The sequence below is a fragment of the Hippopotamus amphibius genome, chromosome 9 (genome assembly GCF_030028045.1).
Source record: "Hippopotamus amphibius kiboko isolate mHipAmp2 chromosome 9, mHipAmp2.hap2, whole genome shotgun sequence".
In the NCBI taxonomy this organism is placed as follows: Eukaryota; Metazoa; Chordata; class Mammalia; order Artiodactyla; family Hippopotamidae; genus Hippopotamus; species Hippopotamus amphibius.
The window spans coordinates 106,107,685-106,131,512 of record NC_080194.1 but is presented as its reverse complement, the minus strand read 5'-3'; the positions used below and the strand labels follow the sequence as shown (position 1 = coordinate 106,131,512).

General features: G+C 43.7%; 1 protein-coding gene across 1 annotated transcript; it reads right to left on the bottom strand.

Moving 5' to 3' along the window:
• Window positions 1-25: 25 nt before the first annotated feature.
• Window positions 26-23,809, bottom strand: POM121C (POM121 transmembrane nucleoporin C). The gene is made up of 13 exons (XM_057748094.1): window positions 23,195-23,809; window positions 22,042-22,257; window positions 21,569-21,727; window positions 19,927-20,007; window positions 18,361-18,532; window positions 7,760-7,851; window positions 7,035-7,108; window positions 6,467-6,591; window positions 6,250-6,352; window positions 5,827-6,003; window positions 3,248-4,915; window positions 1,939-2,061; window positions 26-1,572 (listed from the first exon to the last, which is right to left on the bottom strand). Exons 1-13 carry the CDS (start codon window positions 23,764-23,766, stop codon window positions 1,475-1,477), a joined length of 3,660 nt encoding a protein of 1,219 aa, XP_057604077.1. The 5' UTR covers window positions 23,767-23,809; the 3' UTR covers window positions 26-1,474.
• Window positions 23,810-23,828: the final 19 nt, after the last annotated feature.

The following is a 23,828-nucleotide window of genomic DNA, read 5'->3' as shown; positions in this document are numbered from 1 at the left end:
GCTTAAATACAAAAATAAATTTTTATTTTGTTAAAAAATGTTTAAATATTTTTTCTTTTAATTTAGACACACGCATTCACACTTCTCCCAAAGAGGATGGGCATGGCAGCAAGGCTCTCGGGCCTGGGGTACATGGTTTTGGAACAAAGAAGGGAAGGGGTGGAGGGAGCAAGACACAATTTTAAAATGCGGTTTGTTAATTTACTTCAGTATATACTACAAGTGATCTAGCCCTCAGTGAGGTTAGACAGGGGGGAAAGAAACAGCAGAGGGAAGAGGCCTTTGCTTCCCCTCAGCCCCATCCTCCTGGGCTGCCAGCCCTTAAAGTCAAAACACCATTTGAAAATTCAAGACTCAGCACTTGTAGCCGTAAAGTGGTGCTACTTTCCACATTCAATTAGCGAGGCCCCAGAAACTTGAGAAACAGTTAAGTCCGGCACTACCAACATGCCGCCACTCATACAATTCAATTCTTCCTCCAAACTCGATTCAAAGAGCAACAGACATGAGCATCAGACGAAATAACACAGGACAAGGCTTTAAACATACAACCTCGGAGAGGCAGACGAGCCCAGGTGAGGCCAATGGGGACGGTGGGCGAAGAGGCAGCTGAAAGCAGCAGGGGCGTCCTGCCTGCTCCAAGAGCTTCCCTCTCCTGGGGGAGGTATCACCCCTCGGTCTGCCAGGCTAACAGTCTTGAGCCACCAAGCTTTTAGAGGCCAAACTGGCAGAGAGGGTTGGGGATGAAACATCGGCTTGGACTTGGCAGGAGGAAGTGGAACAGCAGGGGCAGCACCCACTGGGGTCTCCAAGGCAAAGCTAGAGTCAGGATCATTTCAAAGGGAATTGATCCTGCAAGGAACCAGTGAGGGAAGAAGCAGCAAGAAGTGGGGAAACTGAGTCCCCTAATGGGACCGGTGGGGAGAACCACTTTTTATAGCCAAGCCAAGCAAGGTAAAGTTTTAGGGATGATCCATCCCCCAGTCCCATCAAACACAGATCAGAGATGCAGGTGGGTGAGGGCTCTACCTGTTCGCCTCCGGCAAAGATGGCTCTCAGGGAAAAGGCGGGAGGGAGGCCGCCTGACTAAGCTTATACACGAAAACGAGAGTCAGGGAAGGAAGCGGACGATATGTACAGATGTTTTTTTAGTTCTCTCCAGCCTCACCAGTGGAACTGTTCAAGTAAGGGAATAGGCTTCTGCCCTGCCACGTCCTGCCTCCCCCTCCCTCGAGAGGCCTGAGGCTTCTGCTTCCTGGGAGAGAAAGGAAACAGCCCCTGGGGCTTCCACTACCTCCCTGGTGGCTGAAGCCAGAGCTCTGGGGTAGGTCTGCTATATGGAACGAGAAGGGTCAGAGGCTCTTCCCAGCAGGTGCCGAGGTCCAGATTTGGGGCAAGGGGCGGCAGGCGTGGGTGGGTGGGGGTGTGTGTGTGTGTAGCTGGGTGGCGGGGGAGTGGGGGCGAGGGACAAAGGCTATTTCTTGCGGGGGTGCTGCCTCCGGGCCTGCAGTCGTTGTCGAGCCCCTGGGGTCTTGGATCCCGCACCAATGGAAAAGGAGGGGGCAGGTGATCCTGGAAAGATTCAACAAGACTTCATCAGGGTGGCTGCCACCTGAGGGCACTTCCTTCTCTAAGAACACTAAGGCTGGGAAAGGCCTTCCCAAGCTCTAACATCCCTCTGGGGAGGGGCTGATGAAAAGGACAAAATCCCAAGACCACAGATAGTCTGGAAGCGAGGCCCGGGAAAGCACTTTTACCTGGCTTCCCAGCAGAAGGTCTGGCTCCTTCTGATCTGCTGCCCAACTCCAAACCTGGGTCGTGCTGGACTCCCAGATGGGCCTCAGGCCTCAGAGAGCTGGAAGCTGCCAGCCCACCCCACCCCCTCTTCAGAGAGGAGATACGCAGGTCACACTGGCAACAAAGAGACTGGCCACTTACCGAAATGTCCGACTCCGACAAAGCCTTGGGCGGGTGTTGAGGTTGCCCCAAAGGAGAGGCTGCTGCCCGATGCACCCACCCCAGGGGCAGGGGTGTTCTGACCAAAGGCGGGTGTGGAGGTGCCTAGGATGAAGAGACAGCAGAGAACTGCAGAGACCAGGCTGGTGAGCAGATGGCCTCAAAGCAGAGGTTGATCAGCCTAGTGGGAGGGTCTGAACCCCTTAGCTCCAGTTCAGCTGGCTGGGGCTGGAAGGAGGCCTTAACACCCACTGCCCAAGTGGGGCTCCCAGCTTGCTGACAGCTGTGCCGGGGCGGAGACAAGCCCCTCAGGGCTGCCTTCTGACCACCTAAGGAGTACGACCTCTGCATTCCCTTGGCCACCAAACAGCCGGGGGGGGGATGCTCCGTGGACCCCCATCTTCTAGCCTGACCAGGTTACCCCCCCTTCCATCAGGACTAGGTATGTTTTACCTCTTCTCCTTGTTCACTTTTCCCCTCCCCTCCACCCTGTGGGTCCCCTGATCTCCCCCAGGGGCCCACTGGGACTCAGTCATCAGCAAACGCCCCCGCCCTCACCCAGTCCTGCCATCCAGCACTGCCTTCCCTGCAGGGAGGGCTGCGTTCTCTCACTGTGCTCTTCCTCCTTGTCTCAGGGGCTGGGGTGGGGCAGGCATCTTTCTTGCTCCCTGGGGCCTGGTCTTGCCACTCCCAGTCTTTCCCTTTACTCCCCACTCCTACCTCTCCTCACCACAACCACTCCAGCTCCCCTGCCTCCTCTGCAGGCACTGCACTGGCTCCTCTGCTGGAAGCCCTGGCTCCTGCCTTTCCTCAACCTCCCAGGAGCTCCCAGCCACCGCCCCTCTGCTTTACTTGCTTGAGTTTCAACAGACTGGCGTCACCAGCTACGGTGTATTTTAGGTCTACATCTCATAACAATGTCGCTGGGGAAAAGGAACAGTGCTGACTGGCCTCACTTTAAATTCATAACCAGTTTTCCAGCCTCAAAGCTGCCTGCAATTCTATTACATCTCCCTGGCTCCAAAGCGACTACTTCAAGAGGCCCTGCGGTGCCCTCTCACACGCCTACCCCCACCCCCTCCCCAAACCCTTCTTGTCACAAAGTCTCAGAAATTAGTTACTTCCTCAAAAAGGCACTCCTCCACAGTCATTAATCACATACTTTTACCAAGACATTTATTGCTACCTGACACTGTATTTACACATTTAATACCTGTTTCTTCACCACCACGACGTAAAGTTCCACAAGAGCAGACACTGCGCATCAGACCAAGTCAACTCCTGACCTTACCTCCAAACGTGGGTTTGCTATCCGGCGTGCTGGCCACATTGAAGGCAAAGGGTGTGCTCTGGCCGGGCGCGCCCACGCTGTTTTGACTCAAGCCTCCCCCAAAAGGGGTTGTACTGCCAGTGGTCCCACTCTGTCCTGCTCCGAAGCCAAATGCTCCAGAGGCAGAGCTGGTGCCCGGGGTGGCCACACCGAGCCCGAAGCCCCCGCTGCTGGCTGGGGCTGCGGATCCCCCAAATGTGAAGGGCGATGGCGTCGTGCTGCCAAACACTGAGCCACTGGTCCCACTGCTGGTGGTCTGCGTTGTCGCCCCGAAGCCAGAGGTGGTGGCTGCACCAAAGGAGAAAACAGCTGTGGTGCTGCCAAAGGCTGGCTGGGTGCTGGCAGGGGTGCCAAAAGCAGAGGCTGTGGCTTTCAGACCACCGAAAGCCGGCTGCGCGGTGCCACCAAAGGCTGGCTGGGCTGGAGCTGGCGCTGGAGTTGCAGTCGGGGCCGGGGATGCAGAGTTTCCAAAAGTGAAAGAGCTGCCAAAGCTGGGGACAAGGGCCGGCTTGGCAGCCCCCTGCTGCTGCCCATCAGTGGCCCCAAAGGTGGGCTGGGGGTTGGCTGCCGGGTAGGATGGGAGAGGCGGCTTGGTGTTCGAGCCAAAGGGAATGTTGAACGCCGGGGTGGTGGTGCTACTGAACGTCAGCGTGGGCTGGCTGGTGGTGGCGGCCGGGGCTGAGGTGCTGAGGGTGCTGCCAAAACCACTAAAGCCAGCAGTGCTGCTGCTGCTGCTGCTGCTGGGGGCTGTCTGAGCGGCACTGGGAAGGGACTGGCCAAAGGTGGTGACTGCTGTTGAAGTAGGCATGGTGGGAGGCTTGCCAAATTGGAATATGGAGCCCACAGCTGGGGTGAAGCCGGCACCAGAAGCAGGGGGAGCCCCAAAGAGGAAAGGCTGGGAGGCGGAAGCAGTGGTGCTAGTCACACTGCTCAGGGTGCTGGTCACGTTGCTCACACCAAAGCTGAACGCGGGCTTCGGAGCAGAGTCTGTGGAGGTGCTGGCTGTGGTCATGGAAGCCACTGTAGAGGTGGCACTGGCCTGGCCGGTGAAGACAGGGGCGCTCGTGGTAGTGGCTGGAGTAGCTGTTTGCTTGAAGAAGGGAGTTAACATGGGCACAGATGCGGGTGGCCCCATGTTGCTAAAGACAGGCTTGAAAGCGAGGGGTGGACTGCTGGTAGTCGTGGGGAGGGCTGAGCTGGAAGATGCCGCAGCTGTGACCTTGGAAGGGCTAGAGGGCAAGGGGCCCTCATTCTCACTTTTAGGCGGGGCCACAAAAACGGGCTTGAACATGGGAGATGCTGAAGATACAGCAGGGGCTGCAGAGGCCGGAGGGTTAGCAGGCGGGGTGCTCAGCATTCCAAACAGAATACTCTGCTGGGGGCTGGGAGACGGGGCAGATGGGGCTTGGGATTTGGCAGATGTCTCAGCCTGAGGGGCTGGAGGTGACCTGGTGGTGTCAGTGACTGGTCCTGGGGAAGAAGCAGGGGTCAGCCCCAAGAAAGTGGTGGTGGATCTGGAGTCTGAGGAGGTGCCTGGAAGGGGTCCTGACTGTGAAGAGCCCAGAAGAGCCAGAGGACTGGGTGTCTTTGGAGGCGAATGGGCCACAGTGGTTGCCACGCCAGCAGATTCTGGGAAGAAGAGTAGAGAAAGTGAATTTGGAATATCTCAAACTTCATGGTGTTCAATGCCTAGCACAGTGCTAGGGATTCAACAGTCAACAATTACAACTAAATCTGTATCACAGGCCTTTAAACTGTTCATTCCTGAAAATCAAGGAAGTGTTCATAATTTCTACCCTTCACAGGTCATAAGAAAGATAGAAGAGAATAAAACTTGGTCCAGTTAGGGGTTAAACGTGTAGAAACGAAGAAAAATCCAATTACCTGAATTCAACTCCAATTAATTATGTATCTATACCTTATTAATCTAACAAAGAAGTACTATATTATACCCACCCGCCAGGTGCTAAGTACACAGACATGACCATGAATGCAATGGTCGCTGCCCATGAGCGCTGGGAGAGGTTGAATACCTAAGATATTCTACGATATGACAGAGTGCAGTAAAGGGGTGTGTATGTGTGTAGTGCCAAGAAGGCATGGGGCTGGAACAGTCAAGAGACTCTTGGAAACCTAGAGGAAAACAATTCATATTACCTTATGCCAGTGGTCTAAATAAGCATGTCACAAGACATCCTAACCACGTGATCACTCACACTTCAGGGGCGCCTCATGAGGGGAACCGTATTCCCATTTTACAGATGAAGATGACAAGGCTCAGAGCAGCTGAGGGACTGGGTTTCCAATCAAGAGCCACCTGACTACCCAAACTAAGCTGCCTTCCACTGCTGTCAGTGCTGCAGCTCTTCCCTAAAATTTCCCGATCACAGACTTCTAAAGCTCTTTAGCTTGCAATGAGTCAGGTCTGGGAAGCCAGAATAGGTTCAACCTTTACAACAATTTCCGGCAACTGATGTTTCACTTCCACCTAAACAAAGGCTGATGTCATTACACGCTCTGAAGTAAGCTCTCCCACTCACCGGGGAGGGATGGTAGGCCCAGGGAATTCTGTATCTTCTTCAAGCTCTCCAACAGTGGGTTAGTGCTTGGGGCTGGGAGGGAGGTTGGGGATGAAGCAGTCCCAGCAACCGGCAGGGAAAAAGTGAAAGAAGACTGACTGGTAGGTGGGTTCTCAGTGACAGAGTTCGAGGCGGTATCTAGGGAAGAAAGAAAAGATGACATTGTCCTTCCTTGTTTGGGAATTCTTTTCAGGGGTGTATCATGGAGCACGGGGAGTTCAGGGCCTCAGTACAGCTCATTCAGAAACGCGTCCTTCAATCTCAATGCTCACTGTTCTCCAGACTCCACTGAGGACCCAAATGGATTTTCCAGATGAGAAAGACCAAAATAAAACCAAAGGAACAGACCCTCTCTGGGGTGTGAAATTGATCTATATTCCTTACCAGTCTTCTCTTCCAAGACTTTGTTAAACCACTGTAATGAAGCTTTCTTTTCCAAGTCTAAGTCTTCAGCCGTGATTGAATAACCAAGCTGGGGAGGTGGAGGCTACCAAAGAGGAAAAGAAGTTGTTAACCAGGAAAAACTGGAAGAATCCTGTATTTAGCCTTCCTAAGACACAGTTAAGCTGGGGTGGGCAGGAGTAGATGGACAAGGCCATACCAAGGTCAGCTGGTCCCCTCGCCTGGAGGGCAGCAGCTGAACCTTCCGTTTACGCTGCCCAGAGCTGCCAGGTGTTGATGGAGAATTCCATGAGTTCTGTTTCTTCCATGTGGTTGTATCTGCAACTAAAGAAAGAAAGAAGAATTGTTTTCTTCCTTCTCTGCCAGAAATAGATAGGTTTGTCTGTTCAATTTTTAACACTGAATTTTCACTGGGTATCTTTGAAACAGTCTATCTTCCATGATTTGGGCTCTTAGATGGTGTTTGCTAGATTATTTCTAATAGTCAAGAGGATATAAAGGGAGAATTGCTCCAAATGCAGGTATACAACTGCCTGTTGGACAATAATTACCTGGATTGCTCACAGATACCTCAACCTAAGCTTATCCATAACCCACTGTTATCACACGTAACAGTGTGACACACTGTTGTCTGTCATCTCTCTCCCATCCTCACTATAAACCTCTGAAGGACAGAAACTCCTGTCTCTGTATCTACCACGCCCCTCACACAACAATGCTCAACACTTTCACCACCCAAAGCCGCTCTAGTGTACTTATCAACTTACCCTTTTCTCCCTGGGACTCCTTGTCTGTTACCAATGGAGTTGAAGAACTAGAGTGATGAGATAGCTCCTCTTCTCTGTAGGAAGAAAAAAATTAAGTTTAAGGAAGACTTGCTGACACAAAGTACTGGATAACTTCTTGTACCTGCTTACCTACCAGCTGGTCTAGAACAACCATGATTTAAGACCTCAGTATGCCAGGACAAAAAATAAAAGCAAAGTCAAAAGAAAATTCCAACAGAAACGAACGGAGGCAGTTCATGGAAGCCATGGAGTAAACTCTGTCTTAAAACAAACAAGCACAAATCAATAATCTTCAAAACCTTACTTACAACCCACCAAATTCCTGAAAGTTCTAGTCACAGATATGATCTTTAACAGAGGGACACTCAACTTGACTGCAGCTACCTAGAGGGAGGGTCAGCTAGAGTCAAGAACATGAAGTCTGCTGCCTGATGACATCATTCACTCTGTTCACTGTATCCTGTGTGGCCTCTACTCTTGCACCCCTGTCACTCATGCTACAGTGTGGGGAAGAGAGCCACAGGCCTCTACGGTTGGTACAAAAGAACAGTAAGAGATGAGAGCGATTCACTTGGGCACTTCACTGTCCTCTAGATGTTAATTTCTTTGACCCTCCAAATCAGAGTTGTAGAAAGCCCAAGGGCCAAGTAAATGTCCCTCCTTTCCTGACCTCTCATTAATCCACACAGCAAATAACGGATTACCTTGTTTTCTTTGCTGGCCTCTCTGGTGTCTGGGAGCGGGATGAAGCTGGGCTAGAGAAGGGAGATGAACTGGGACCACTCCTCTTCCACAGCTACAAGTCAAACAGAAGTAACTTGACTGACCCCAGATGATAGTTTATCATTTGACTGTCAATATTGTTTTGTGGTTCTATTCATCACTGCACATAACATCTCCTTTTTAAAAAGTAATTAAAAAATATTTCTTATAAAGAAAAGCTCCTGAAAAGAAAGTCAATTGCCAGTATTAACTACGGGAGAAAAAGCCTGAAAAACTAATGGAATGCTAACGAATAAATGTAAACAGAATAAATGCACTTCGGTGTATATTAAAAAGTGGACTGTCACATTCCTTAACAGTTTACAACTATGATGTGCATACACATTTACTCTATATTGGCTACGGAAATGATAAAAGTAAAACTGTTCCGATGAAGATAAGCCAGTAAACTAATTTAATTTTGCTCTCATTAAATTTTCAGTTTTACTTTATTAACTTTCTTTTTAAAAATATGCTATCACGACATTTATGACTTTTGCACCATCAGTGGTATTTATCGTTACATGATCATCATCCATACATCTGTCTCCTCACCAAGTGGCGTCCCCTGATAGCAAAGGTAGTCTGTTTTCATCTCTGCCTCCTTCAAAGGGGCCTAGCAGTAAAGTACCTGACAAAGAGCAAGCTCTCTGCAAATAGGTTCACTGTTTTTGGCCTATTTACAAAGATACTAAACTATCATTATAGGCATTTTTCCTACTGAGAAGCTTCTAGTGATTTCTTACTCAGTAAAGTTGCATCATATAAACACAAATAGGGAGGCAACAATGCTTAACAAAAATTTTAAAAAGGAAAAGAGGGTTTTAAATCAAAGACAGGTAGTAAAGCAGTAGAACAGTTCAATGAGACTAATGTCAGGAAACTCAAGGCTCAGAGTCAACTTGAGAAAAAAGCTAAATCAATAACAGTTTTTTATGTTACGCTCAGGTAAATAACGAGAAAGGACAGCCATCTGAAAAAACAACAAATGTTAGGCCTCACATCTTGCATTTTTAACAAAGTGCCAAAGGTGACTTTAACCTTTAGACAGGAGGAAAGACAACCTGGTTCAACAATTAGGAGGAAAATGTTCTATCTCTACTTTCTAGACCATATACAGACACAATCCAGGTGTCAAAGATCTATTAAAAAAAGAAAACAGGGACTTCCCAGGTGGCACAGTGGTTAAGAATCCCCCTGCCAATGCAGGGGACACGGGTTCAATCCTTGGTCTGGGAGGATCCCACATGCTGTGGAGCAACTAAGCCCGTGCGCCACAACTACTGAGCCTGTGCTCTAGAGCCCACGAACCACAGCTATTGAGCCCGAATGCTGCAACTACTTCAGTATTGAAGCCTGTGCTCCTAGAGCCCATGCTCCACAACAAGAGAAGCCACTGCAATTAGAAGCCCCTGCTCTCTGCAACTAGAAAAAGCCTGCACAGAGCAACAAAGACCCACCACAGCCACCAAAAAAAAAAAAAAAAAAAAAAGCAGATGAGCTATGAAATAACTTGGGGTATGGAAAAGACTTTCTATTCCAGAAACAAAGGAAAGAAAACTGACAGACTGCCACAGGACAACTAAGAACCTCTCTGCATAAAAATGTCTCCATGCAGGAAGGAGACTTTACACTCTTTGTACCATCTGAATTTTCAAACACAGTAATGTTTCTATAAACTAGAAATAAAATGTATGTGGACAGGAAACAAAAACACTCCAAAACAAAACAAAAACATAACTAGAAACAAAATTAAAAGGTAGATATAGCCAACTAAACTGATGAGTTAATATCCTTAACATGTAAAAGTGAAAATCTTGCAATTCCATATAAACATACCAAATGAAAAGTAGGCAAAGGCTATACCAAGGCAAGTCATAAAAAGAAAAAGTCAATCTATGTATCTGGCAGGCAATTTAGTTCTGCATTGTAATTCAATTTTTATTTGTCAAGCTCCTACTTCATAAAGGTACTATCCTTTATACTTTACAAAGAATGAAAGAATAAGCAAGACCATTCCCATCATCAAGAAATGTACAATCTAGAAAAGAGATAGGACAGTACATAAATTTATTATAATAGACAAGAGATGAAAGAAGTCTCTAAAAAGGAGTCCAAGAAGAGGGAGATTATGCTGAGTTTGGTTAGGAGAATAATAAAGGACGAAGGTGACATCCTGATAGTCCTTAATAACCTGACAAAAACACGAGAGCAAAGGCAATTTTAGGCTTGCAGTGGGATGGACACATGATTCTGGATGGAGAGCAGAACAAGAAAAGGAAACAAAGCAGGAAAGCACTAGGTGCTCTTAGAAGATATCAAATATGCTGGTTTGGCTTCAATACAGGGTATACGTAAAGCAGTAATAAGGGGCAGGGGCAGAAACGCAAGCTAGGGTTTTGAAGTTTTGAAGGCCAGGGTCACTATTCCTACTTTGGAAAATGATAAGTCCTGTAAGACATAGGAGGCTATCAATGCCACATGACAAGATCCGAGGACAGTTCACTTTCTCCAACTGGCACCAGCCTAATATCTGTAATGATTTTATGATACCAAAGCTAGAACTTCTAGTCTGAGCAGCTGTGGGTTGGGTATTTACTAGTGTTCCTCTGGAAAAATACAATTAAGTCAAATATCTCTACTACCACTTGCACCAAATAAGTGTTTACTTATATGTAAACTGCTTCAGTATACATTTCTTTCAAAGATAAGTTTCAACATAAAGAACTTTCATATTACTCTAATCTCCCCTTCCAAAGACTTCCTTACTTTCCTGATAATTTAAAATAACTCATGTCCAGACCACTTAGAAGATAATTATGATGAAAACTGAAAGCACACTATGCTCTCTGTTCTAGAACCTCTACTTCTGAGAACATTATATATTCAAATATCACACACGAACAAGGGACTGGTAACTACTTACAATAAAACACCACGAAGCTACTAGTGTCAGTGAGTAGTATATTACCTGCCACAGGTCAGAGGCTCCACCAGGGGTGAGGGTGCTTGAAAACAAAATCTGACCATGTTTCAGGCTATGGATTGTTTTCTTTTTCTTTGTTTTTTATGCATGAGTACTGTTTATTTTTTTATTGATGTACAGTTGATTTATAATGTTTCAAGTGTATAGCAAAGTGATTCAGTTATACATACATACGTGTGTGTGTGTGTATTCTTTTTCAGATTCTTTTCCGTTATAGGTTATTACATATTGACTGTTGTTTTAGACCAACCCTCCTGTGGAGGACAAACAAAATGCTGAAGAGAATATGAAATACATATGTTTGAAGGTATGGTGGTATGGAGAGCTACCAAGGCAGTGAAACACTGTGGACATAAGACAGAGAAGAGGAACCAGCACGTGAGAAGCCTCATGGCAACTGCCCATTCCAAACGTTAAAACCACAGCTGAGAAGTTGAGAAAAGCTTCTGGCAGTCCTGTAGGGCTGGGAAGACAGAAACTGGAATTCACGGCTTTCCAAAGTGGATGGACCCTAATAAACACCTCAGGCTTTTGGTTGGAATCCCAAAGGCTACATACATAGCAGGGTACAGGGTAAATCAGAAATAAACCAGCCCCCAGAAGAACTGACAACCAACTCAGAATCATGTCAATTCCAACTGTACAGTGGTAATCGGCCCCCATCCTAGCTGTCCGCCAGAGGCAGAAGACAGATTCTCTGGAAGAAGATACTACCATTCAGAGCCTGAAGTCATTGTTACATCCCCCCACCCTCCAAATGTCTGACAGAAAAACAAAAAAATTCAAGTATATAAGAAAAGAACCTGGTGTACCCCCCCCCCAAAAAAAAGATAATATTCAATAACAAGTAACCAAGAGAAAAAAAAGAGAAACAAACTACATAAGATTCAATTACTGTAGTTTATCACACAAGACTTTACAGTACCTGTTTATTATAAGAATTTAGGGGCTTCCTAGGTGGCGCAGTGGTTAAGAATCCGCCTGCCAACGCAGGGCACACAGGTTCGATCCCTGCTCCAGGAAGATCCCACATGCCTCGGAGCAACTAAGCCCGTGTGCCAAAAAAAACAAACAAACAAAAAAAGAATTTAAATAGCAACATGGGGGCTTCCTAGGTGGCGCAGTGGTTAACAATCCACCTGCCAATGCAGGGGGGACACAGGTTCGATCCCACGTGCTGTGGAGCAACTAAGCCCGATGCCACAGCTACTGAGCCTGCGCTTTAGAGCTCGTGAACCACAACTATTGAGCCCGTGTGCCACCACTACTGAAGCTGGCATGCCTAGAGCCTGTGCTCCGCAACAAGAGAAGCCATGGCAATGAGGAGCCTGTGCACCACAACGAAGAGTAGCCCCCACTCACCGCAACTAAAAGAAAGCCCGCGCACAGCAAAATAAGACCCAACACAGCCAATAAAATAAATTAATTAATTAAAAAAATACAATAACTGAAATTAATGCAATGGATAGGTTAAAACAGCAGATTCCACAAAGATAAAGGAAACAAGTAAACTAGAAAACAAAAGAGCTTGGGGAGACAAATGATGGAAAACACAAAAAAAAGACACACACGGGACACAATGGAAAGGTCTAACGTGTCCTGAATACTAGAGAGGGATGAGAAAATAGGGCAGAACAGTATCTGAAGAGATAACGGCTGAGAGATTTTCCAAACTGTCAAAAGAAATTAAGTCATATAACAAACTACAAGGAAGATAAAGCACAACTGAGCACTTGATAATAAAATTTCTTTTCAAGTGAAGTTGGAACATTTACCAAAACTAAACATTCTGGGCCACAAAGCCAATCTCAAACATTTCAAGGATTGACTTGAGTATATCTATCTGTGATCTAGCAGAATTAGTTAAAAACCAGTGACAAAAAGATAACTAGAGAATTCCCAAATGTTTAGAAATTAAGCAATGTACTTCTAAGTAACCCATGAGTCAAAGAAGAAATCACAATGGAAATTAGAAAGTATTTTGAACTGAATGAAAATGAAAAATACTTTTATTTCAAAACTTGTGGGGGACTTCCCTGGTAGCACAGTGGTTAAGAATCTGCCTGCCAATGCAGGGGACGTGAGTTCAAGCCCTGGTCCAGGAAGATTCCAGATGCCATGGAGCAACTAAGCCCGTGTGCCACAACTACTGAGCCTGCACTCTAGAGCCCGTGAACCACAACTACTGAGCCCGTGTGCCACAACTACTGAAGCCTGCATGCCTAGAGCCTGTGCTCCGCAATAAGAGAAGCCACCACAATGAGAAGCCCACGCACTGCAACGAAGAGTAGCCCCCACTCGCTGCAACTAGGGAAAGCCCATGTGCAGCAATGAAGACCCAACACAGCCAATAAATAAATAAAATCAATTAATTTAAAAAAGGTTGTGGGATGCAGCTGAAGTTGAGTTTACAGAAAATGCATAACCTCAAATGCATATATTAGAAAAAAGAAAAGGCTGGGGGGGGGGGAACCATGATCTAATAATCCATATTAGTCAGCTAGCAAATCAAACATAAAGAAAGAAGAACGAAATAACATCTGTAAGGGCAGAAATTAAATAAACAGAAAAACATACAATAACAGAGTGGCTCCTAAAATTGGTTCTTTAACAGTATAACCTTGGAAAAGGAATTTCTTTAATCCAATAAAGGGTATCTACAAAAATCCTGTATCAAAGGTCGTATGTAACACAAAATGTGGGAAGTGCTCCCTATGAGACTGAGAAAAAGAAGACAGGGATGTTTGCTAGCTATCATCCATTGTACTCGAGGTCTTAGCCACATGAAATAAGTTGTAAACAAACAATACCAGAATTGCAAAGAAAGGAAAAAAACTGTTATTATTGTAGACAACATGATGTACACACAAAAATCCTGAAAAATATGCAGATGAATATTCAGAATTTAGCAAATGTTCTGAATACAAACATTAGTTGTATTACTATACATCAGTAACAAATTTTTAATATGCTATTTATAATAGCATCAAAAACATGTACCTAGGAATAAATGTAATAAAAAATATGTAAAACCACTACACAGATAAATCAAAGATAATGTAAATAGCTGTATACCATGGTTCATGGACTGGAAGATTCAATATTGTAAAAACATCAATTCTCTCCAAAATAACTGGTAGATTAAAGGCAACCCCAGTCAATATCTTAGCAAATTTTTTGGTGTGGAAATTGACAAGCTGATAAAATTATATAGAAATGCAAAGGGCCCAATATCCAAGACAATTCTGAAGAAGAATGAGAGACACGAGTTGGATGACTTATTCTACTAGACATCAAAACTTAAAGACTCTGTGGCACAGGGTAGAAAAACAGACCAATGGAACAGAACAGGATCTATCAATAGAAATGGACCTCCCAACATACGGACACAAATTATGACAAAGGTGGTGCTGCAGAGCAACAGGAAAAGGATGGACCTTTCAATAAATGTTGCTGATGGACATCTCAAATGAATATTGAGATGGAAAAATACTAATTTTGATCCCTACCTTATATCATACACGAAAATCTATTTTAAGAACATTATAGATCTAAATGTAAAAAGGAAAAATAATGAAGCTTTTAGAATGTAGTGTAAGAGAATATCATCATCACCTTAGGCAGGCAAAGACTTCCTAAACACTATACAGAACACACTAACCATAAGCGAAAAGAGTGAAAAAAATGAAATGGTGAGCCACAGAGTAGGACACTTACTTGTTGCAACACATATAAGTCACAGAGAGCTTGTATCTAGAACATATAAAGACCTTACATAAATCAGTAAGAAAAGGACAGACAACCTACAAGCGTGAGTCAAAAATTTATCTGCACTCCAGTTATATTAAAACTTCTGTTGGCCACACTGTCTTTTCAGTGCTTTCCATTGCGGGCTACAGTCTCCCCAGTCACTGCTGTGCAGGTGTGAACATGTTACATCAGTTCATTTGTAACTGTGGTGTGAGCAAAAATGGATGCCCCACTTGTGATGTGCACAAAAGAAGAGCAGCGTGCAGCGATTCATTTTTTGTGGTTTGAGGGTGTACCTGGTGCCGTTATGTATCGAAGACTTTGTGCACAGTATGGAGAAAGTGTTTTGTCGTGAAGAAGTGTGCATGAATGGATAGAGAAGTTCAAGGAGGATTGCACTAGTGTTAGCAGCCCTATAAGGATGAAAATTCACTTCAGATGAAGTGAAGACAGCAGTGCATTTGTGGCTCAGAGCTCAGCCTAAAACATTTTCTAATGAGGGAATATGAAAGATTTTTGACAGGTGTACAAAGTGTATTGAAAAGCCAGGCAAGTATGTCAAAAAATGATGTATTTATCTTTTCTAAAAGTTAATTAAAATAAATTCTACAGCCAGAGTGCGGATAATTTTTGACTCACCCTCATAATAAGAACCAAGAAACTTGAACAGGCCCTTCGTAAAAAAGGACATACAAATGGCCAATGAACAGTTCATACCTCTATTTCATTATTAATCAGAGAAATACAAATTAAGATCACAATTAAATACTACTTCACACCCCCTGGAATGGGTAATTAAAGAGACAGGCAACATCAAGTGTTAGTGAAGATGTGTAACCACAGAAACAAAATCTCATACTGCACAGGTGGGAGAACCAACTGAAACATCACTTTTTAAGGACTTCTACAGGGAATAACCCTAGACCACTGGTGGTCCAGTGGTTAGGACTCTGAGCTTCTACTGCAGGGGGCAGGGGTTTGATCCCTGGTAGGGAAACTAAGATTCCACAAGCTGAAAAAAAAAGAAAAAAAGAAAAAAAACTTACACAAAGCAGCACTATTCACAACAGCCAAGACATGGAAACAACCTGAATGTCCATCGACAGATGAATGGATAAAGAAGATGTGGAACATACATACAACAGAATACTACTCAGCCATAAAAAAGAATGAAATAATGCCATTTGCAGCAACATGGATGCCACTAAAGATTATCATACTAAGTGAAGTAAGTCAGAAAAAGAAAGACAAATACCATATGATACCACTTATATGTGGAATCTAAAGTATGACACATATGAACCTATCTATGAAAGAGGAACAGAAGCATGGACATAGAGAACAGACTGGTGGTTGCCATGGGGGAGGGGGTTGGGGGAGGGATGGAGTGGGAGGTTGGGGTTAGCAGATGTAAGCTTTTCTAATGGATAAACAACAAGGTCCTACTGCATAGCACAGAGAACTATATTGAATATTCTATGATAAACCATAATGGAAAAGAATTTTTTTAAAAAAGAATGTATTTATTTATGTATAACAATCACTTTGCTGTATAGTAGTAATTAACACAACATTGTAAATCAACTAAAATTAAAAAAAAAAAAACTTATACAAGAATGTCCACAGCAACATTATGCATAACAGCTCCCAACTGGAAGCTCAAATGTCCACTGGTGGAATGGATAAACTAACTGTGGTATATTCAGGTAATGGAACAGTATACAGCAATGAAAATGAAAGACCCACCACCACCACATGCAACAACATGGATGAATCTTACAAGTAAAATGTTGAGTGAAAGAAACCAAACACAAAAGAAAGCATATTCTGTTTTCATTTATATAAAAATCAAAAACAGGGAAAACTATATATAATGCTAATACTCAGCAAGGAAGGAGTGAAGTAGTAGTGACTGAGAGTGGGTATGAGAGGGACTTGTGCGTGGTGAAAATGATTTATTACTTGACCTGGGTGGCAGTTACATGGAGCTGTACACTTATATTTGTTTTCTGCACCTTACACTCTAATTTTAAAAGAGCCATTCAAAAAGTAAGATAGATTACATGACATGGAATGCTATGCAGTATATAATGACTAAAACAGATGCAGAAAACCTATATATGTTATGATCTCATTTTGTAAAACAGACCAGAAATCCTGTGTATCATCTGTGTCTGCATACACAGTCGGAACATTAACAACAGGTACCTGTGGGATGTAGACTGAGATGGCCAGCACAGGGGAATTCTTACTTAACAGTTAACTATACTTAAAAAAAAATCTGAAACCAGGAAAGATAATACTGTAGCATGTGTTACAAATTCCAACAAGAATACAGTAAAAAGTTTCCTTCCTATCTCAATAGTTATTACAGTTTCTAATATATCCTGTCAACATTATTCTATGCATATCAGAAGATTAAAGAAACCAGCAGCATGAACTGAGGACACTACACAAACAGTTCTGCAGTGTGCTCTTTAAATATAATATTTTGAGCTCATGTACATCAGTGCCTATTAAAGCTGCCTTACTCTTTAACAGTTACATAGTATTTCAACTTATGGAAATAAAGTAAGTTATTCAACCAGCCCCCTAAAAAGGTATGCTTACATTGTTTCCAAGCTTCTGCAAAAATAATGCTACAATCAGCATCCTTGTATATATCTTTGAGTTTATGTGTACCGTTAATTCCTAAAAGTAAACCTGTTGGATCAAAAGGCTTGTGAGTCTCTAATGCTGATAACCACGGCCACACTGCCCTCTAAGGAACTGTACCAACTGATGCTCCCACCAGCATCCTTCCCCCCTACCCCCACCCCCGGCCACACTGTAAGGCTTGTGGGATCTTAGTTCCCTGAACAGGGATCAAACCCAGGGCCCCAGGAAGTGAAAGCACCGAGTCTTAACCACTGGACCACCAGGGAATTCCCCTGAGAAGCCTGTTTCTGCAAACATTTACTTTCATGGTTTCTGTTTTACATTTAAATCTTTAGTTCATTTGGAATATGTTTCTCTAGTGCTGTATATGAAAAGCTGCTCAAACTTACTCATAAGAGACAAATTAAATACTATTCCTCACCTGTCAAACTCATCTTTCATTTATATTACTGTAAGAGCTGTCTGGATTGATTACCTTATCTCAAAATTTTTCTCCCTTCGAAAATCTTCCTTCACGCAAGCTTTATTTTTTCCTAGCTACTATATATTGGGTACCCACTTATTAATGGGCACTGTAATGGGTACTTTTCAAACATTACCTTCAGTCTTTACAATAATTCTTGAGAAATGAGAAAAAGAGAGTTTAAGTGATTTACTTGCTCAAGGCCCTATAGCTCCTAGGTGTCAGAGCCAAGACTGGAAGTCACATCTGTCTGGTAGCAAAGCTTGCTCTGTTCCCTAGGCTATAGTCCATCCTCTTTCTAGAAAAGAATTACAACCACTTCTTATTTTAAAAACTTTCATTAAATTCTCAATGCCTATAGGATAAATTTCTTTTATGAGCCAATGCACTCTGGACTCAATCTATGTTTTGATTAGATTAATATCATTTATTGACTTATTCGTCCCTTGCCCATTTATCTGCAATAATGGCTCTGTCTTGTATCAGGTTTCCACATTTGACTGCTTTACTTTTGGGGCTTTCTGTTCTGTTCTACTGGTCTATAGTTATCACTCAAGGGTTTGTATCTTCTGTTAGTGGTAATCTGACAGATAGAAGATATCTACAGATAGCCAGGTATTAAATACTGGCTGATCAATTAATTAATGCTGGGAACCCATTTTTCCCACAGCACAAGACAAATGTACCTGAGAGAGACCTCGAGTAGAACTGTAAGAACTGGTAATGGCATTACGGCTGGAGCTAGGGATGCCACCTGTGTACGTGCTTGTCAAGGAGCTCACGGAAGAGGTGCGGGATCTCTTATTTAAGTGATCATCTGAGCTCTGGGAATTGAGACCTCTCTTCAGAGACCCAGGCCTAATAAAAAGAGCAAAAGATAGTTAGATGCATTATTACCGACATTCTTTTAAGGCTTTGTCCGTGGACACAAAATTTTTCTTAAAAAAACTTAATAATAAAAAAGAACAATGCTCTTTATTTTATTATTAACAATTTGGCTAAATATATCTGACAGTCAGGAAGAGAAAGCCAAATATTTAAAAAATCAAAAGTATGAGTCCACTGATCTAATATTCTAAACAATGCACGCTAATCTATAGTGACAGAAAACAGATCAGCAGATATGTAGAGATGGGGGCAAGGTGGAGGGAGGTATTACTAAGGGGCACCGGGAAACTTTTGGAGGTGATGTCTAAGTTTATTATCTTGACTAGTGATGGCTTTACAGGCGTATGCATGTCAAAACTTATCAAATTGTACACTTTAAACAGGCAGTTTATTATTCACCAAGTATACCTCAATAAAACTGTTAAAAAAAAATCAGAGTTAAGAGGAGCCAACCATTTTTTCTCAGCTTCCAACTGAAACAGAAATTCCCTATACATCTTTCCAGTGCAACAGTCATCCAACCTCTGTTATGATACTCAGCCACAGACCAGTTTATTCTCATACTGGATGAAAATGTACTTCCTCTAACTTTCACCCATGGATACTATTTGGAGCCAAACTGAGCAAATTGTTTTTCTTTTTTCACGTGACAGTCTTTGCATTTTTTGGAGACCATTAAATTTCTTTATTCTCCTTGAGATTTTTCTCCCCTGGGCTAGTATTTATACACCTTCAAAACTGCCTTACCCCCACCACGCCATAAAACCTCAGCTGCTCCACTTACAGTTTGTGTACATCTTCTCTTGCAGTGTAGTACACTGAACCAAACACACTCCACGGACAACTGAGCAGAACTAACAGAAGTAGGACTACCATTCAGCAGCCTCATTCTAGTCTTTGTTCTTCTCTCAGCACTGACTAGGAGCACATTAGCTTTTTTGGCAGCCATATCACACCGCTGATTCAGATTAAGCATACACCTTACCACAAGGCTTTTCACACATATTTCTGAGCCACTTTTCCTCCCATCCAATTCTTCCTCAAATGTATTTAAACTCAAATGTAGAGATTTAACATTTATCTTAAATTTCATATTGTTGCATTTTATCCACTGCATAAACCTTGTGATCTATTTATATATACCTGATTATTAAATATATTTACAAATCCTTTTAGCCTTAGAATGTTTTATCCATATTAATGAAAAAATATTAAAAGGAATTAGAAGACAGTTATTGTGGCAAGTTACTCAAAATGTTCCTCTCTAATTTCAAAGATTTGAACCTGAACTAATAAAGCAATGCGAAAAGCAAAGGTCTACGTGACAATAACTCTGATAATCTCATCCATGGATTCTCACTTACTTAGGTACAAAAGAAGCAGGGACTCCATTGGCCACCAGGGGCTCAAATGCTGAATGTCCACTCCCACTGCTATCATGGCGTCTACAACAAATCAAAAAACTCTCAATTAAGGGAAGTTACTTTTTTTCCCCCTTAAATCATGTTCCCATATCCTTGGGACCTAATACTACTTCTGTGGTGCATAGGTTCCATGCTAGACAAGAAAAGGGATGCTTCAACTCCAGAGATTCCAAAAGGTAAGTTTATGCTAAGATTGTCCGGGCAATAAGGAAAGTATGAAAATACTTTAAGACTTTTTGAACTATTCAGGTGTATCAATTATTGGCTAACTTCTCACCAAAGTATCAGAATCACAAATTTAACATCCTACCATCCCCAAATTAAAAACAAAAACAACATCCTATAGTGCTTTAGAGGTTAATATGGAAAGTCTATTAAGGAAAACCTTTATATATCACATACAAGAAGGGCCTATGCATGGTGTACATAATCACTGCTTATTCCAATCTTGGGAAAAGTAATACAGAATCCTCAGTTATAGGCTCACTAGGGTCAAGAAAAATTACCACCCTGGAGAGCATGAGAAACCTATCTGAGCCATAAAAATAGCTGTTATTTCCTCTCCCACCTCCACACCTCTCCACCCCCTGCCACTTTTGCTTAGCTAGCTGACACTAGCTCACATTGCTCACTTGTCAATCATATCTCTAGTCATCATTACCAGATCTTCCCATTACATAAATACACCTGCACTGATTAATATTTCCCTACTCAATTTTATCATGTACAGTATCAAAGTGGACCAATTTTCAACCTGTAGGAGTGAACAATCTGGTCTAGGTAATGGGGCCAATGATTTTAAGTGTGGGATCCACTGTCTCCTCAGATAGCACTTCTTTGCCCACCTTATAGAGAGAAGCCCCTTTCTCACTACCTTCTGTTATATCACTTTTTTATCTTTATACACTTATAATTGATAATTATCTTGTTCATTTTATTACCCTTTTTTCCTCAAACAAGTCTCATGAGGATTCTGTCTTATTCAAAGCTCTCTCCACTGTACCTGGAATAGGCTTGGGCACACAGTGGGTGCTCAATTTACTGAATTAAAAAAAATGACTGGATTCCTGAACTGACTCCTTGGAAAGCCTGTTAAAGCCTTAACACCCATTTTCATTAAGTTACCGAAAACCAAGTAATGAAACTGGTTTTACTCTCATTACTCATAAATCCACCATACCCTAATCCTCACTTTTCTTTGCCAAGTATTCCCCTCAGCCCAATCATAACACTGAAACTGGGGGTTACCCAATTGTGAGGGAGAGACTTCAAGCATGCTCAACTCAAAAATAAAATTTAACACATTTGTATCAAAAGTATGAGGCTAACATGGCTAACAGCTGTTGGCCTATCTCTAGAACTTATGGAAAAGGTAAATTACAAAATTTATCTAACATATCTTGGGAAATGAACAGCATTAAAGCCCTTATTACCAAGCTCTTCCATGAAAGCCAAAGAAGGGAACCTACTAAGGGTCACAAACTGGAGCTGGCCTTTATATCTTTTGGAGAGCGATGGATATTTCAACAAATCCCGGAAGCCCACATGAGAGGCCTGTTTATTACTCTGTTGGGCCTGTTACCTTCTTTTATTTTCCTGGCCATCAGCAAATATTTGGTCTTCCTCCTCCACTGTCCTTTTCTTCCTCTCTTTGAGGGCATTCAGTACAGTCTCCTTTGCACATGGGTCTGGGGCACTGGTAGATGGTGAGGACAGTGGTGAGCTGAGAATTTGCTCTGGTCTACAATGAAAGATAAGATTCCAGCATCAAGATATTTTAACTACCATGCCATATAGCACAGACTTTATTTACTAGACGTCAGAAGCTAACCAATAAGCAAAACTATAATTTATACACTCACAGAAATCGCCCTTAGCAATTAAAGTTGCATGCTAAGTAAGGCAAACAAAACAAAAAAGATAGTTCAATTACCAGAATTTGGGATTTCTCATTCAAATAAGCAGCTACTTCTTTTCCTGCTTTGTCCGAGGAATAACCAAAGAAGAATAAAGTGGACACAAATAGGAGTCTATTCTTTCAATGACAATACTCACAATGGAGAACGAGTCAATTTGCTATCTGGAGGAGCAATCCTCACTGTCACTGGGCTGCACACCATTTTGGAATTCCGAGCAGAGAGCACAGTCTTCTTGTGATAACCATTCCAGCATACTGTGGGAAGTACCCCCAGCAAGGAATATTGGGCCTGCTGAATTGGATATCTTCTTCGAGGTGTTATAACAAACCGATGTGATAAAGTCCCACAATCCCTGTGGAGAATAGAAGGTACCAAAGAAGCTTAAAGGAATGTCAGAAAATTTAAATGACGAAAAAACCATGTAGATTCAGATATTTTCCAGAGACCTTAAACCTCTCTCTAAGCAACACAGAACACACGGTATTTTTATGGCAACTTTCCCCCGCTTCGTCTAAGGGCAGAAAGTGACAGCTGTTTAACAGGTGTCCCTACAATGGACTTCAACAATTTGAGAGGGAAATTGAAAACCTTGCCCACACAAGTTAACTTCCAATACAATGGAAGAAAAGTGTGTGTTAGGAACTGCAGGGAAGAACTTTTCAAAAATGCTTCAATCTTTTATGCTAAGCCATCAGTAATATACACTCAAACATTTTTAATACCTAAAAGTCATTTTCACAACTATGTGTATTTTTCAAGAATCTAATATTTTCACCAAATTTTTGTATTCTCATGTATCACTCGGTTATTGGGACTAAATGAAACTGTCTCTTTGATTTGATCATTTTTATCTACCAACTGTTATCAATCAAAGATGTGTTTCATGAAAACACCTCTTTGAGCTTGGCTCACCACAGAATTTCTCTTAGTGGTCCAAAGGAAAAAAAATCTAACAAAACATACTATATGACTACATTCGAAAGATAAAGATATTTTCACCAGAAGCAGGGATATTTAGTGGTTTATCAAGTATTCTGCTAAGCCTATACTGTATGAAAACTCAGTTTTAAAGAACTGGAAGGAAGGGAACAGCTGTGGCATCACATCTCATTCCAAAGGGTAAAAGGGGGCAGGAGACGGTTGACACGCATCAAGGTGTTTAAGGGGACAAAACGACACAGAATCCACTTTGGACTTAATGAAAAAGAAAACCGGATTTAAAAGTCAAGTACTCAACTCAAAGCCAGCTGACAGAGAGTAGGGTGTGGGGAAGATCAGGGTTATCTTACCGATGGGAAGGCCTCCTTGAGGGTCGGAGAAGAGGAGTGAGGAGGGAGGGGTGAACTTGAACGCGATGGGGATGCGCCGACTGGGCCGGCGGCGCGGTGCGGGCGGGTGGGCGTCGGCCCGGCCTTTCCCGCAGGTCCCTGGTCTCTGGGGAAGGGGCAGGCTGCGGGGGGCCGGGCTTGCCCAGGTAACTGCCCATGAGGAGCAGTTCAGCGGGGTCGGGTCCTCCGAGCAGGCTCCGCGGCTCTAGGAGATTTCCGTTCACGGCCGACTTGGCCGGAGGCGAGGCGAGCAGTGCTCGCTGGCGCCGCGCGTTCCGAACGAGAGAGGAGAAGGCGCGAGAACCTCGGGGCTCGCGGCTTAGTCCCCACCAGGCCGCGGTAGCCCCCACAGCCAGCCAGGCCAGCGCAGCCGCCGCCGGCACCAGGTACAACACAAGGCCGAGCAGCGATAGGCCGAGAAGCGCCGCCCCGGCCGTCCCGCCGCAGCTCCAGGCCCGGCCCCGGCCGTCCCTGACACCGGCTATCGGGCGCCGTCGGTCGCCTCCTCCAGCCGCCGCAGCCGCCGGAGACATCGCGGCTCCGCGCCGCGGAGAAGACTTAAATATCCCAGCGTGCACCGCGCCGCGCGCCGCGT

Coding starts and splice junctions, on each gene's coding strand:
- POM121C (XM_057748094.1), bottom strand. CDS start 23,766: ATGTCTCCGGCGGCTGCGGCGGCTGGAGGAGGCGACCGACGGCGCCCG. Junction 22,258..23,194: donor TCAAGGAGGCCTTCCCATCG/GTAAGATAACCC, acceptor TATTCTCCACAG/GGATTGTGGGACTTTATCAC. Junction 18,533..19,926: donor CCTGCTTCTTTTGTACCTAA/GTAAGTGAGAAT, acceptor TCTTTTTATTAG/GCCTGGGTCTCTGAAGAGAG.